The sequence below is a fragment of the Dama dama genome, chromosome 14 (assembly GCF_033118175.1).
Source record: "Dama dama isolate Ldn47 chromosome 14, ASM3311817v1, whole genome shotgun sequence".
In the NCBI taxonomy this organism is placed as follows: Eukaryota; Metazoa; Chordata; class Mammalia; order Artiodactyla; family Cervidae; genus Dama; species Dama dama.
The window spans coordinates 25,239,474-25,254,570 of record NC_083694.1 but is presented as its reverse complement, the minus strand read 5'-3'; the positions used below and the strand labels follow the sequence as shown (position 1 = coordinate 25,254,570).

The 15,097-nt window shown below is 35.4% G+C and overlaps 1 protein-coding gene across 2 annotated transcripts in view; it reads left to right on the top strand.

The window, feature by feature from the left end:
* The window catches only part of WDR26 (WD repeat domain 26), a 35,337-nt gene that overhangs the window by 4,273 nt on the left and 15,967 nt on the right, over window positions 1–15,097 (top strand). For both annotated transcript variants that reach the window (XM_061160134.1, XM_061160133.1), the window contains exons 4-7: window positions 4,241–4,377; window positions 7,130–7,227; window positions 8,648–8,804; window positions 12,408–12,546. In XM_061160134.1, the coding sequence (XP_061016117.1) occupies window positions 4,241–4,377; window positions 7,130–7,227; window positions 8,648–8,804; window positions 12,408–12,546 (531 nt within the window). The remainder of the gene's footprint in view (window positions 1–4,240; window positions 4,378–7,129; window positions 7,228–8,647; window positions 8,805–12,407; window positions 12,547–15,097) is intronic.

Here is a 15,097-nt window from a genome sequence, read left to right as displayed (position 1 = left end):
TTGCAAATTTTCTAGCAAGTAAATTTTCCCCAATCAGTATGTTTGGGGGTTGCTTTTTTTTTTTAAGTGATACCCAAGTAAATTTTGATTGGGCAATTTTTTAATACATTGTTAGCCCTGACAGAATGGAGGTGACCCTAATATAAAGACAATTAAAAAGCCAAAATAAGAGTTGGGGTTCCTTTCCCATTGGACATTAGCACTACTTGTATGGTGACAGTAGAGTACTTGCCCATGGACTATTTTAAAATGTGTGATTTCTTGGAGGATCGTTTTCCTTTTTTAAGCTTCAACCAAATTGTATCTGTAACTTTGTAGTAAAAATTATTAATAGGCTCACTTCTTTTTTTCTTACTTATTTGTAGTAATTTGAGACTTCTGTATTGGATTTTGATTATAAATATCTCATTAGAAATCTTCATTAGAAGCAACATGTAAACTGATGAGAGGTAGTTGTAGATAATAAGGAGGAATCCTTTCTTTTTACAGCCTGTTCAGTCTATAGAACATTCTAGGATCTAATAAGAGATGAAGATAAAATCTCTGGCTGAGCCTCACACCATCAAACTGTTTAGGTATTTATAAAAGAAAGGGGTTCCAACTGTATCTCACTTTAAACATTAATGAATCAATTGCTTTTAAAGATTTAGGTCACATTTTTTTCACCTAATTATGTTTAGATATACTCCTTTCCTCCACTCCATCTCTAAAAGATAATCTAATGTAAGCATAAATTTGTAATAATACCTTAGAAGACAACTATTTGGGTTTTTTTAAAAAACATAATTATTTTAATTGTATACCCAGACACATTTGATGACTTAGTCTAGACTAAAATTGTATTTTCTTTTTAAACCTGAATGTTTCTGTTGACCCAGTCCACTCTCCCTCTCAGCCCCCATATTTTTAAATTGTTCATAGTCAAATGATTCTACGAATAGCAGAATTTTTTTCTGGAGTTTCTGGAACCTGAGCCTATGAATCAACATATTTTAATTTGGGTTCAGATATGCTTAGCCATGTCTGGAGAATTTGGGTAGATATTTGAGATCAATAACATAGAAAATTTTATATGTCTAGAAATGTTTGATTCTTAATATAATAGAAACATGCTTAACAAAAGTGTTCAAATATTAACTTGATGTACAAAAATTTACTAGTGTATTTTAAAGTCAAATAGTGAGACATTTTAAAAGCCATGGTTTAAATTATAATTCATTTCCCCTTTCTCTGAGTCATGATTTAATTGATATAACTTGGTTATAACCTTATTTCAGAGTTAGTCAGAATCACTACTAAGTTAGCTAGGATCTGCCCTTTTCTCTATATCATAAGTTCTGAGTTTCAGAACTTCACATTGAGTTCAGTTTAATTATATGGGAGAAAACGGTAAATCCAAACAATGGATAGGGTGGTGGGGGACAACCTAAATCCTAAAGATTTACCACATGCACTAGGTTATGCAGGTTCACCTCATATGCAGGATTTACCACATACACTTATCTTTCGAGCTATCCTACCTAGTCACTTACCAATTTCAAGTTTTTATTAGATAATAAGAGAGAAGGAATTACTGCTAGGACCAAAGATGCTGAAAAATTATCAAAGGTTAAGAATAATCTCTTACAGAGGTCTAGTTAGGAGGTGGGGAAAGATGTAAGAAGAGTTTATTGTCTCAACCTGTTTTCTTTTTTCCTTCATGTAAGAAGCATGTCATCTTTTAAAAAAACACATAGTAAAACCATATCCCAACCTCAGCAAGCTTTAATTTTGCTTGATTCTTTAAATTTTTTCAGTAAATAATTAACATCTTTTGTGAAAGATGTTCATTTTTTTGAAATTGTCTTTATACTTTTGCGCTTTAAATTTTGGAAGGTAAAATAATGGCTTTACTTTCTCAATCTTTATCATATGTGTCAAATACTGAAATTGATTCTTAGCAGAATAAACAGTTTCTCAACCAGAACTCTAGCTGTTCTTGGCCAGTAACTTAGTTACCATGCACACTACCAGAAACTGGTATCTGTTTGAGGATATTCTGTCTTACTCTGGATAAAATGACTCATAGAGAAATGTTCTTGCACTGCTTTTATAGCATTCCCTGTACATGCAGAAGTGTGTGTTTATATTGGCTTCTCTCAAAGTTTTACTCGCCTTTCTCTTCTCTCCTGCCCTGCCTCTGCCCCTTAGAAAGAGAGGAGCATGTTGTAGTAGGATATTGATGGGAAAGTAAGGGGGAAATAGGAAATAGCTCTTGGGGCACTGTCCCTACACAGATTGGAATGGGCAAGGAGGCGTACATAGGACCTAAATGATATATATCCCACAAATTAAGACGTGCCCTGAATTGAAACAAAATTTTCCCCCAAATTCTCAATTACTAAGAAAATTTAGTGAAATTAAATACATATGCCACCAATGGCATTTAAATGAAAAAATTCTGCAAGTAAAAGATGCTCGAGGTTGATTCAAAAACGCTGTAAAATGAAACTCTTAACAGTTTGTTGATAAATGGAAATATATGAATGCTTCATTTTCATAAAGAGTTGATGTTCTTTTCAGAAGATAAAATGGTGAGAATACCCACAGTAACTTTAAAATCCTTTGACTTTTAGATTTTTTTATTTAGTCTTTTGGTTTTTGTCACGTGATGGACTTTAAATATTTTATTTGCATCTAGAGATTAACATTAGGTTATATGTTTCAAGGCATCTTGGTAACCTGTTTCTGAAACATTCGTTAGTCTTAACTTTATGTGTAAAATTTGGTAAATGTAGTTTTTCTAGAGTTACAGGAGCTTATCTCATAGTTTGAAATTTTTTCTGTTCTTTGTCAGTTTAAGATTAGATTATTATCAAACATAAGCAATGTATATTGTAAAAGATGTATTTAAACTATGCCTAAGTTATATGGGAAGGTATGTTTCGTTTACTTTCTTTAGAAATCATTTTTATAAACTTGTAGCTTAAGCTTGCCTTTCTAAATACTCCCTAAAAGAAAACCCTATAGAACATTTCATTATACTGTTAATTTTTAAGTAAAAGATAATTTCTCCACACCATTTTTGACAGCAGTACCTTATTTTTTAAAGTAAGTGTCTTATTGAAGAAAAAAAGTCATTTGAGGTTTTGTTTTAAATGGATTTGAGATCTTTACTGCTATATTCCTTGGCATCTCTAAGTATGACTGACATTTCCTGTCAACTTTTCTATCTGCATCATTTGGCTTGCTTAAGCACCACAAGTAGCAGATATGATAGGTGAAACCCTAACCCTCCAAGTAATGGTCTTTAATTAGGTTTAAGGTTTAAAAGACATTCCAAACTTAATGTTAGTAAAAACTCTTTTGTCTAGCAGAAAGCTGCTAAATGAGTGATGATCACTTTCAAGTTAAAAGTAAAGTAACGGAGTAAAGGAACATTAAAAGTATTGAAGTTAAACATATATCAGAGAAAAACTAAATGTGCAAGGGCTTCACCATAAGCTGGAAATGGTTTGTCCTTTGTGGGGAGGGAAGAGTTGATAATAGTGCTTCATAGTGAAATGCATCAGGATGAGATGCTACCAATACACAAAGACCTTCAAGTTTCACCTTCAGTTGTAGGCATCCCTTTATTGCCACCTGGAGTGAGTCCATCAAGCTCATGCTTGTCCACTTTAATCATAGGAAACCCAGTACTTTGCACGCCAACCTCTAGTCCAGTTGCTGGTCAACTCCTCTTACCTTTGATAAGCCAAAATCTGACACTTTGTAGCTTTGACCCAGCAGCTCCAGTTCTGCTTTTGGTCTACTTAGTCCTTGTTTCACATTGTGGCTTTTGAATAATTCCTTCATTAACTGGTTTTTCTGCCATCTTTTTTAAACTTGTTGCGTGAATCCCCCCAATACCCATTAGAGAAGTCAGGCTTATTTAAATTTTCACAGAAAGAAAATTATAGGTGAATGTTTTGAGGACGGAATAAGTTTTCTCCAATGTTGATGCCTTGGTCACTAATGACCTTTTCTAATTTGAGATTAATCATTTAAAGCAGAGTTTTATTAAGATGTAAAATTGAGCAATTGAGTCACATGTCATCTGTTGTGACCCTATTAAATAGATATTTTGAGTCATTTTAAAGCTTTATAAAAATTATTTTCAAAGGGCATAGTAGAATGGTTTCTACTGTTCTGTTTAGGCACAAACATTTTCTGAAACCTCCATCAACTTTTTTCCCCTGACTGCTGCTTTCTGTCATGTCAGAGGATGAAGTTTTTGCTGCTGCAGCAGAAGTACCTGGAATACCTGGAGGATGGCAAGGTCCTGGAGGCACTTCAAGTTCTACGCTGTGAATTGACGCCACTGAAATACAATACAGAGCGCATTCATGTTCTTAGTGGGTAAGGAAGCTCAGTTCTTAGACTTCAGGTTGAGAAAGAAGCTATTTGTATCAAGGTTACCATTCCAGAGTTGCATTTCTTTTAACATTTTCCCAAGATCTGAGTATTGCTAAATTCTTGGGTGATACTTGTTGGGTAGTTTCACTAATGTGTATTCAAACTATTTTTGTCATCCTGGGAAGCTTTCCATATTAGAATAGAGGTATTTAAGTGAATGAAAAGAAATACGTATTGACAATGAAATGCCATTTCATGATCTTCTGTAAAAGTCCTATGGCATAATGTTCTGTAGATAAAATAAGCAGTGAAGTTTCCAGTGTTGCATTTTTTTTAAACATATACTTGTAGCAGGTCCTTGCTAAGCATTTTATATACACAGTCTCATTTTATCCTCACATCAACCCTTTAAATGTTAGAGGGCCCAAAACCTTGGTTCTGGTCCTCCTTCTGTTCTGTCTACACACACTTCCTATGTGATCTCCTTCTGTGCCATGGCTTCACATACAATCTATATGCCAGTGGCTCATAAAATTACCCTCATCTGAACTCCTAACGTACATATCTAATAGCCTGCTTGATAGTGTCCATTTGGATGTGTAATAGGTATCTCAAAGTTACGTGTTCAGAACAAAAATTCCTGATTCCCATGATCCCTCCACCCACCCCCACAGACCTGTTCTTCCTCTAGTTTTCCTCATCTCAGTAAATGGTAGGATCCTCTACCCACTTCTTCCAACAAAAAACTTAAAAACTTCATCCTTGCATTTTAATCTTTTAACTGTGACATACAATGTTGGTGTAAGGAAATTGCCCATAGAGGGCAGATATCAAATTTGACATGGTTTTTTCCTCTTAGTTCAGTGTCCTTTGAGTTATACTATGTGACCCCCCCCCCCCATAAACATACACACATTTGAAACCTTAAAGTATAATGTGTATTCAAAAGGAAGCAGAAGTAATCGTGGATAACTTTTGGAAATTTTTTTAAAGAAAACAGTTTTTCGTAAAATTGTTAATAATTTTCCTCCCAAAAAGTTATTTTAGAAACCAAAATTTTTGTAGTGTCCAACTTCTTTTATGGGGTTTTGTGAGTCTGATTACTTACACTATTAAAAAGTAAATTCTCATCAGCTAAGGCATGTGTGCATGCTCTGTCGCTTCAGTAATGTTTGACTCTTTGCGGCCCTTTGGACTATAGCCCGCCAAGCTCTTCTGTCCATGGGGATTCTCTAGGCAAGAATACTGGAGTGGGTTGCCGTACTATGCTCCAGGGGATCTTCCCCACGCAGGGATCGAACCCACATCAAGTCCCCTGCGTTGGCAGGTGGGTTCTTTACCACTTAGTGCCACCTGGGAAGCTCCAGTCAAAGCATATTTATATAGCAAATAGCAGGAGAACAAGTAGTCCTGCTATTGGGTAAGAGGCTATTAAATTCTTTAGCTGCTAAATGCAATTTGCTAAATGCAGTATGCAGTTTAAGAAAGTGGTGATACTCATGTTAACTGATACATTTATGTATACCAGATAGTAGACCAAGTACTTCATGTATTCCATCTTATTTAATCCTTACTACTTCCCTTCTTAATATCCTTTTTACAAATAAGAACAGATTGGTCTGAGGCCAGAGTATGAAGCAGAATAGGAGGAGAGTTACTTGCCAGGTCTAATCTCCATGTTTGATTAATGCCTTCACTTCTTTTACTTTTAAAGCCAGTTCTGAGTAGAGGTAGAACAAGGTTAGAGTCACACTTCCAGCAGGGGGCCTTTATGTATTCTCCAGAATCCATGAATTTAGCATTTATACCTCCTTTGGCAATATAGTGAGTAATAAAATAGTACCCAAATGTTCTTCTTTGGGATCTCAGTAACTTTCATAAGATCACACAAGGATGATTATCTAGTTATACCATTTCTTGAGTGGCATTTATGATAAACTCTTGAAGATACGTTGTTTTTGTTTATTTAACTTAGTGTGAATATCTTTGAAGGTTTTTTGTTGGGGATTTTTTGTTTTGTTTTGTCTTAACTATTGAGGAGCAATTAAGTTATCATAGTGATTAAGAGCAAGTTCTACAGCTACAGTGCCTCAATTTATTTTCCTACTTTACCTCTCCTATGCCAGTTCCTTAAGCTTTCTGTGCCTTAGTTTCCTCATTTATAAAAATAGAATAATAGTGTTTACTTCATAGAGGATCGTTATGAACATAAAATGAACCAATATATGTTGAGTGCTTAGTAAAGAACAGAGCTCGGCACACCATAAGAGCTACATATGTATAATGATACGTAACAGTAAATCCAAGGATACTGGTGGTTGTTTAGTCATTAAGTCGTGTCCGACTCTTGTGAGCCCATGCAGTGTAGCCCACCAGGCCCTTCTGTCCATGGAATTCTCCAGGCAAAAATGCTGGAGTGGGTTGCCATTTCCTGCTCCAGGGGATCTTCCCAACCCAGCAGTTGAACCCAGGTCTCCTGCATTGCAGTCAGATTGTTTACCAGCTGAGCTATAAGGAAAGTACCAAATCTAAGGATACATTCTATTAATTGATAGCAAATAATGATGTCTGTCCTGCTGTAACTTATATTCAGGTGCCAGATTGTATTAATGAATTGGGACCACTGTAGAAATTTCTTCTTGATATATATTTCTTGTAAGAACTAGATCTCCAGAGTATAATCAGTATTTATCCATGATGTTTAATCCCAAGAAAAAGGTTTGATATTTGGTGCTTTCTTTGTCATATTTTTTAGGTATCTGATGTGTAGCCATGCAGAAGACCTACGTGCAAAAGCAGAATGGGAAGGCAAAGGAACAGCTTCCCGATCCAAACTGCTGGACAAACTTCAGAGTAAGCATCTTCATCTTTGATGTTTCTGTATGTTCTCTTAGAAAGGATACTATGAATCCATTAGCAAGACTTACATCTAGACATACTCTTATCAAGTGGTTATATAGGAGGAATGAGCGGGGAGATCCATTAGGACGCCCTTTAAACCAGAGGCTTCAAAATCCACCATGGAGTCAAAGAAGCTAAACCTCAGGAGTCAGTGAGTGGATGCTGGTCCCAGAGCTTGTCTCCTTCCATTTCTTTTATGTAGTGATGCTCCCCTTAAGATTTTGTTTGGGGGAGAAGTACTGTGGTTAGAGAAAAAAACATGGAAACCACAGCTTTAAGCCACAAGTGTTTTAGATAGAAGCAGACCTCATTGTGCTTCTCAGATACTGCATTTTTTTTATAGATTGAAGGTTTGTGGCAACCCTGAGTTGTCAAATTATGGTTAGCATTTTTTAGTAATAAAGTTTTTTTAATTAAAGCTTGTATAGTTTTTTAGACATAATGCTGTTGCACACGTAATACACTACAGTATAGTATAACCACAACTTTTATATGTACTGGGAAACCAAAAAAGTTTCTGTAGCTCACTTTATTGTGATGTTCGCTTTATTTCAGTGATCTAGAACCGAACCCTCAAAACCTCTGAGGTGTGCCTATTTTTTTTTTTGATTTCAAGCGTAAAGCACCAGTTTCCTTTGGTAAATTGTTTTACCCTCCCTCCAAATATTTTTATGTAACTTCCAAATTACAGGAGACATTTCCTTTTTGCCACATCTTTATAGTAAAAAACTGTCTTTCCCTCTTTAGTTAAACCATATCCTATGTTTTCATATTGAAGTGAGAGTGGAGATAACTTCAGAATCAGAAAACCATGTTGTGGAGGGATAAGGCATTAAAGGATTGAAATAGATTGGTATCGATAATAAAAACACCAGTTATTCCCTGCATTTTCACGGTACCTTGGCATTAGATACAATTTGATGAAACCTGGAACTTGAGTTCTTCCTCCATTTTGGTTTGCTCCTTGTTAAGTGGAGATTTTTCTTATACTTTTAGTGATGCTTCGTCTACCTGTGGGACACAAATATCTTTAGATTTTATTTTCATCATCACTACCTTTTCATTTTCTGTCGAATTTTTGTTTTTGTTATGTTTTTGTTGTTGTTTTAGGAAATTCACTTGCAAATTAAAGCTCTCCTACCCAAGTGTATTCATTCTAGTGACAGCGTAGCTGTAGTTGCTGACAGATACTCATAAAGCTTACATGTTACTTCATTTCACCCAGAACTGCTCTGTTTAAAGGTCGGGACACCACGCAGGTAGGGGCAGGCAATAGAAGATGAGTCAGATGTCCTAAGTAAAAGTAAACTGTTCTGTTTGGTTTTTTAATTTTAATTTTTATTTCTCTTTTTAAAAATATCTTCTATTAAAGCCTATTTACCACCATCAGTGATGCTTCCCCCACGGCGTTTACAGACTCTCCTGCGGCAGGCGGTGGAACTACAAAGGGATCGGTGCCTCTATCACAATACCAAACTTGATAGTAATCTAGATTCTGTGTCTCTGCTTATAGATCATGTTTGTAGTAGGTAAGAGGAAAATGTTTTATATTTTAAAATAGGCTAACATTTTACAAACTCACTTAACGAAATTTATTAAAATGTTAGGATTTTAAGAGTTTTATCCTGTCACCATAAAGCAATTCATGTTTGCTTTAGCATTTACAAATACAGCTAGAACCACTGAAGTTGACAATTAAGAGAAATTTGTATATGTATATATGTATACAATATAGGAAACTACTCTTTGAGAACTGAAGCTGGTTGGCCTGTTTGTTCCTTTACTTGTCTGTGGGTTTGGTTGGTCATTTTTTGTATCTGGCCTTTTTTTTTTTTTAAGAAATTGTAAGTGATCCTGTGTGAGAATGCCAGTGACCCAAGCCTTTGTTGTCTTTGGATGCCAGAGACCACTTAGTTATTACCCTCCCCAATCCCCACCCCCACCCCCCGCATGCCCCCGCCCCATCCACCCCCTCCCAGACATTCTGATTATTTTAACTGTGGCCCAAATTATTTTATGCTCATGAAGATCATGGAAGTACTTTTCATAATGGAAGCTCTGCTTTTTAGTTGAAGGTAACCTTTTGACTAGAAATACTTGTAATAATAGGTATTAATTTTCTGGTTTGGGTTTTGTTGTCATAACCTATGCATCTGCATAGTTTAACTTATAAGAATTCAGGCTTCACTTTTGATGTTAGAATTATTTTGAGTATAAAAGTCCCTACCATTTTAATAATAATCTCCAAAATTTCAGCAGAGCTTTCATTTTTAAGATACTGAAAAACAAGATATGAAATCTTTCAAATCCAGAAGAAAATTATTTGGGTCTAGTGAACCAAACATGACAGCTGCAGTGCACATGCTCTATTTCTTTTGTCAAAGATCCTTGGAGAACTATTGAAAATAACATGACTAGGAAGAATAAGAGTGTATATGTGTGAGAGCTTCGGGAAGATGAGGAATTTCTGAATAACCATAAAACATATATATGTGCCCATATACACTATGATTTAAGATAATCTTTACTTGTTCATAAACTACTTTCATATATAGTTGATTTCTCACTTCACCCTCCCCCATTGCAATTTAAAAAATAGTAATAATTGAACTACTGTAAAGTATTGGATAATTACTTGGTGCACTTAAAGGAAGTGATTAGAGATCCTTTTCATTTATCCCTTGTTACTCCTTAACATTGCTTTTTTATTTGCTTATGAGGATTTTTAAGTCTTTTCATTTCAGTTGAACAGAGGTAGGAGGAGAAGATAGATTAAAAGACTATATGGGTTCATATTTAATAGCTCCTTTGAAAATTTGAGATCAGTGTTAAAATTAAGGCAATTGTGAACCCGAATTTTTTTTTTGTTATGTGAATTTATTGCTGGTGGTATACATTGAAAGGTATATATGGTAGACTTTATGGTTCAAGAGGTATCAGTAAGTTGAGAGCTTGCCTTCCTGTTTGGAAACTGAAATGTATGAGAACATGACCTCCATTTTTCTTACGTTCTTTAATTTCTATGCCAGTATCTGTGAAAGTAAATGATGGACAATATTTATTTAGTCTGACTTTTCCTAACCCTCAGATCAGGGATCAGGCTCCTACAAACCTGCGTGGAAAGCACTCTGTTTACACAGGAATGAAAGAGTTCTTGCTCCTCAGAGATAACCATTGATGATTGGAGGTCTTCCTTGTTGTCACTGTGCAGCCCCCCCACCCGCTGCAATACCTCCACTTTAAAGCCAACTTAAAATGGTTGCCTACTATACATTCACAATACCTTCCTTACTACTTCACTCTTCAGATTTCTGTAGTACTAGGGTTTATGCAGTCAGCACAACACCAGAACTTTTTTTCTCCTGATCTGCATTGAAGAGATTTTATTAGATTATATATATTTATATTTTTCACAATTAGTGCATATATATATTTTTTGGTTAAATTTGATCAGTAAAGTACAGGATTTTTTTTTTTTTTTTAATCTGTAGAAGGTTTTTTTTTGTGTGGGTTTTTTTCCCACCAACAATCAATGGAAGGATGTTTCCACAGATAGCTTTTTATTTTTATAAGTATTAGTTTTTAGTAAAGGATCATAAAATATTTATAGAATGTTAAGGTATTTAGCTTGATTTAAATGCTACTTTTTTCAGTTTGATTTAGGAAGATCCTTGTATTTTTAACAAATTTTAAATTTATTTGAAAACAAAGATAGACTATCATTTTAATACCCTAAAGTTAGCCTTTTAATAAATTAAGGGCTTAATTACTAGTCTTTTTAGAAGGTTACTTAAGTAATAATAAAATAGTGACTATTTGAGTGCCACTTTGGTGTTCCCATACATGGGGGGGCTTCCCTGGTGGCTCAGTGGTAAAGAATCCATCTGCTGCCAGTACAGGAGATGCAGGTTCAATCCCTGGGTCAGGAAGACACCCCCCTGGAGAAAGAAGTGGCAGCCCACTCCAGTGCTCTTGCTTGGGAAATCCCATGGACAGAAGAGCCTGGCAGGCTACAATCCACAGGGTCACAAGAGAGTCGGACACGAGTTAGCAGTCTAAAACAGCATTTTTTAAAATGGACTTAAGAGTTTACCCATTAATGTTTAAGTAACTTTTACAGTACAGATCTGTATTGTCCTAACAGTAGCCACAGATTACATTTAAATTTAAATGAAAAATAATTCAAGTTAAATTAAGTGAAAAAAAATCTAAGTTCCACAAGTATTGCTAGCCACCTTTCAGCTCAGTAAACACATACATCTAGGGTTATCAGATTGTATAGTGTAGGTATATAACATTGGAATTATCGCAGGGAGCTCTATTGAACCGTGCTGATAAACTGGAAAAGGATAGAATGGTTTTTAAAAATGAGAATAGTCTTAACTTTTTTCTCCTTAACTTAGTAAAGTTAACCATAGAATTCTGTCTTTAATATATAACTGCAACTTTATAAAGTACTAGCTAAACATCAGAGCCAGTTTAAATGCTTTACATTCATTGTCTCATCCTTTTTATTTCATCCTTGTATAAGGAATTCTATAAAGTACTCTTGTCTTTAGGTTATGGTTGGATATATTGAGATTTAGAGAGATTAGGTTTCTCAAAATCACAGTGAGTAGCCAGGATATGAACCTGAGTCTCTCAGACTTTTCTGCCCCCATTCTTAAGACTTTGACCACCACGGCCTCTACCATATATTGCACTTCTCTTGTGCTGTCCCCAGAGTGATACTAGCAGTCCACTTTTGAATGGCTGTTGCATTCCAGGAATTTTTTATGTATTTCTCATCCTTATAGGAACCCTAAGAACCTTGGTAGATTCATCTCGTTTTATAGATGAGAGAGCTGAGACTCAGGAGTTAAATGGCTTGGCAAAGATACCAAAGCTTGTAACCCCAGATTTTCTACAGTGCCCAACTTTTTTTTATATCAATGAAAATGTACATTATTTCTTCTAGAACAACCTGATCCCAGCCACTTAACACAGACAAACATGAAGACCTGGTTAATTTTTATTTATGTGAATTGACTTAATCCGAGCAAAAAATGTTTCATCGGGTTTTTTTAACATTTTCATTATTATTACTCTTAATTGATTTTAAGAGTAATTATTTGTGGATTTGTTTGTTTTAGGAGGCAGTTCCCATGTTATACTCAGCAGATACTTACGGAGCATTGTAATGAAGTATGGTTCTGTAAATTCTCTAACGATGGCACTAAACTAGCAACAGGATCAAAAGATACGACAGTTATCATATGGCAAGTTGATCCGGTATGTACTCTAATATGAATGTTTAGATTACAAAAAGGTAATTTTTCATCTAATTAAGTACATAATTTTAAAGTATGCGTATATAAGTGGCATTCTTTTCCAAGAGCATTTTTTGTCATCTTCGTCATGTCTTGCCTCTTTTCTGCGTTGTTTAAATAATACATAGAGATTAATATGATCAGAATTGTTGAATGTTACGCGCTAGGATTACACTTAGTCTATGTGTACATTATGTAATTTCATCCTCTGATTAACTCTCTTGAGATACTAATATCTCCTGTTTTCAGATGAGGAAACGAAGGTAAAAGTTAAACACCCAGGCTCTCACAGCTTGTAAATGGCAGAGTTAGACTTAAATCCAGGGATAGTTTTACTCTAGACCTACTGCTCGTCAGTGTCCCTGCCAATTGGCTATCTTTGTTAGTATTTGGTTTACAGATTAATGCAGTAACCATTCTGACGTGGGTTAGAAAAGACTCATTTACCGTTTTGCCTTCCAAAACCCTTCATTATCTTCTGTAATTTGTGGAACTTCGGTTAAACATTCCCCCACACACACATTTCTTTCCCCCAAGTGATACGTACGAGAAGTATTATATTCTGGATTTAAAATTTTAAGTTCCCTCAAAAATCAAAATTGTCTTTCTTTATAACCAGGTGACCTACAGATTTGTAGAGATGAGTATTTCCATTTCTTTCAGCCAAGCAATTAAGAAAGTACATGACTCCAAATAGGTTAAGATGTATTTGGTTTAGGAGTCATTCACCTAAAATCAAAAAGTACAAATAATCTTATTGAGAAAGGGGGCCATAGAAGGAAATATTTTAGAAAGAGTAGAGTCAGTTTGAGAGCATACATCAATTCTTGTGTACCTGCAGTATGCTGTGAATGAAGAAAGATAAATGAGATCTACTCTGTCTTAAAGCAGGCATTTTTTTTCCATTAATTGTACCATGTACTCCTCTGGCAGTCTGAACCCTATGGACCCCCTCCTCAGAATATTTTTTTTTTTTTTTGCAGTTGCTTTAATCCATTTATTGATGACAAAGACACAAAATAAAGAAGTTATTTTTAGAAGTAGAATTGTTTTAATATAAGAGTGAAGTAGGCTGTATCAGGATGTCATCATCCCATCTGTTGTCTTTTTGATAAGCACTCAGAGCTCAGCTGTCCTTCCTCGGCGGTGCTAGTGATAAAGAACCCACTTGCCATGTACTCCTCTGGCAGTCTGAACCCTATGGACCCCCTCCTCAGAATAATATTTTTAAACGCATAATCCAAAGCACTTAGGAAGCCCGAGTATATATCATAAAGGTAAACCCAATTATATTGAAATATAATTATCAAAATAGTACAAAAACAGATACAGTATAGTAATATGTTACTTTTTTATAAGCATAGTAACAGATTCTAGTAGCAGATCTGATAACTTCAAGAATTTTGAAGTAGTGACAAGCATAAAATTTTGAGATATCCAAGGCTATAATATGTGAAAATATTTGAAATTTCCATTATTAACAGTCACCTAATAGCACCCAATGCTGCCTTGTTAATTGCCTGTATTCAGGATTGAAGGAAACACTGAGTATCAGTGTGGTTAGTGAAAGTAAAGAAGTGCATTTTCAAGTACAAGAAATGCTATTTAGTAAGCAAATAGGATGAGTAAGGCAAAGCATGGGAAATGTGACTAGAAAAATAGGTTGGGATCCATCATAACCTTATCATTGGAAGGACTGATGTTGAAGCTGGAACTCCAGTATTTTGGCCACCTGATGTGAAGAGCTGACTCATTTGAAAAGACCCTGATGTTGGGAAAGATGGAAGGCAGGAGGACGACAGAGAATGAGACGGTTAGATGGTGTCACTGACTCAATGGACATGAGTTTGAGTAAACTCCAGGAGTTGGTAATGGACAGGGAGGCCTGGCGTGCTGCAGTTCATGGGATCACAAGGAGTCGGACACAACTGAGTGACTGAACTGAACTATGATAAGAAGTATTTTCATTCAGTAGTTATTTACAACATGTCTGAAAAGAAAGCAACCGTATCAAAACTTCTTTATTACATATATTCTTCTAGCAGCAGTGTATGAGTCCCTTTTGTTTAGCGAGTATTTATTGAGCACCTGCTGTGTGCTTGACATTTTTGATAGAAGTCAGACTGGGCTCCTGATAATACATGTAATTATTCTTTAGTGAATGCTACAGGAACTCAAAAAAGAGATCCTATTGGAATTGGAAAGCAAGGGAAAGTATGACAAGTAAGCCTGAGATGAAGGAGAATTATATTATTTAGGCAAGACCTTATAGCTGGCCCTCAGGTGAAAGATAACGTGACTGGGCAGTTTGGGTGAAGACTCTGTAGACTAGGAGATGAGGTTCGTGAAGTAAGTAGCAAACAGATCAAGGAGGATCTTCTATACTTTGCCAAACAGTTATGACTTTTATGCCAGTGTTTCCCAAAGTGTTTTTATGAGAATACTGGTTATGTAAAATGTTAACAGTGGTTACATGTAAAGGGCTTTTATGTCCAGATTAGCTTCGGAAATGC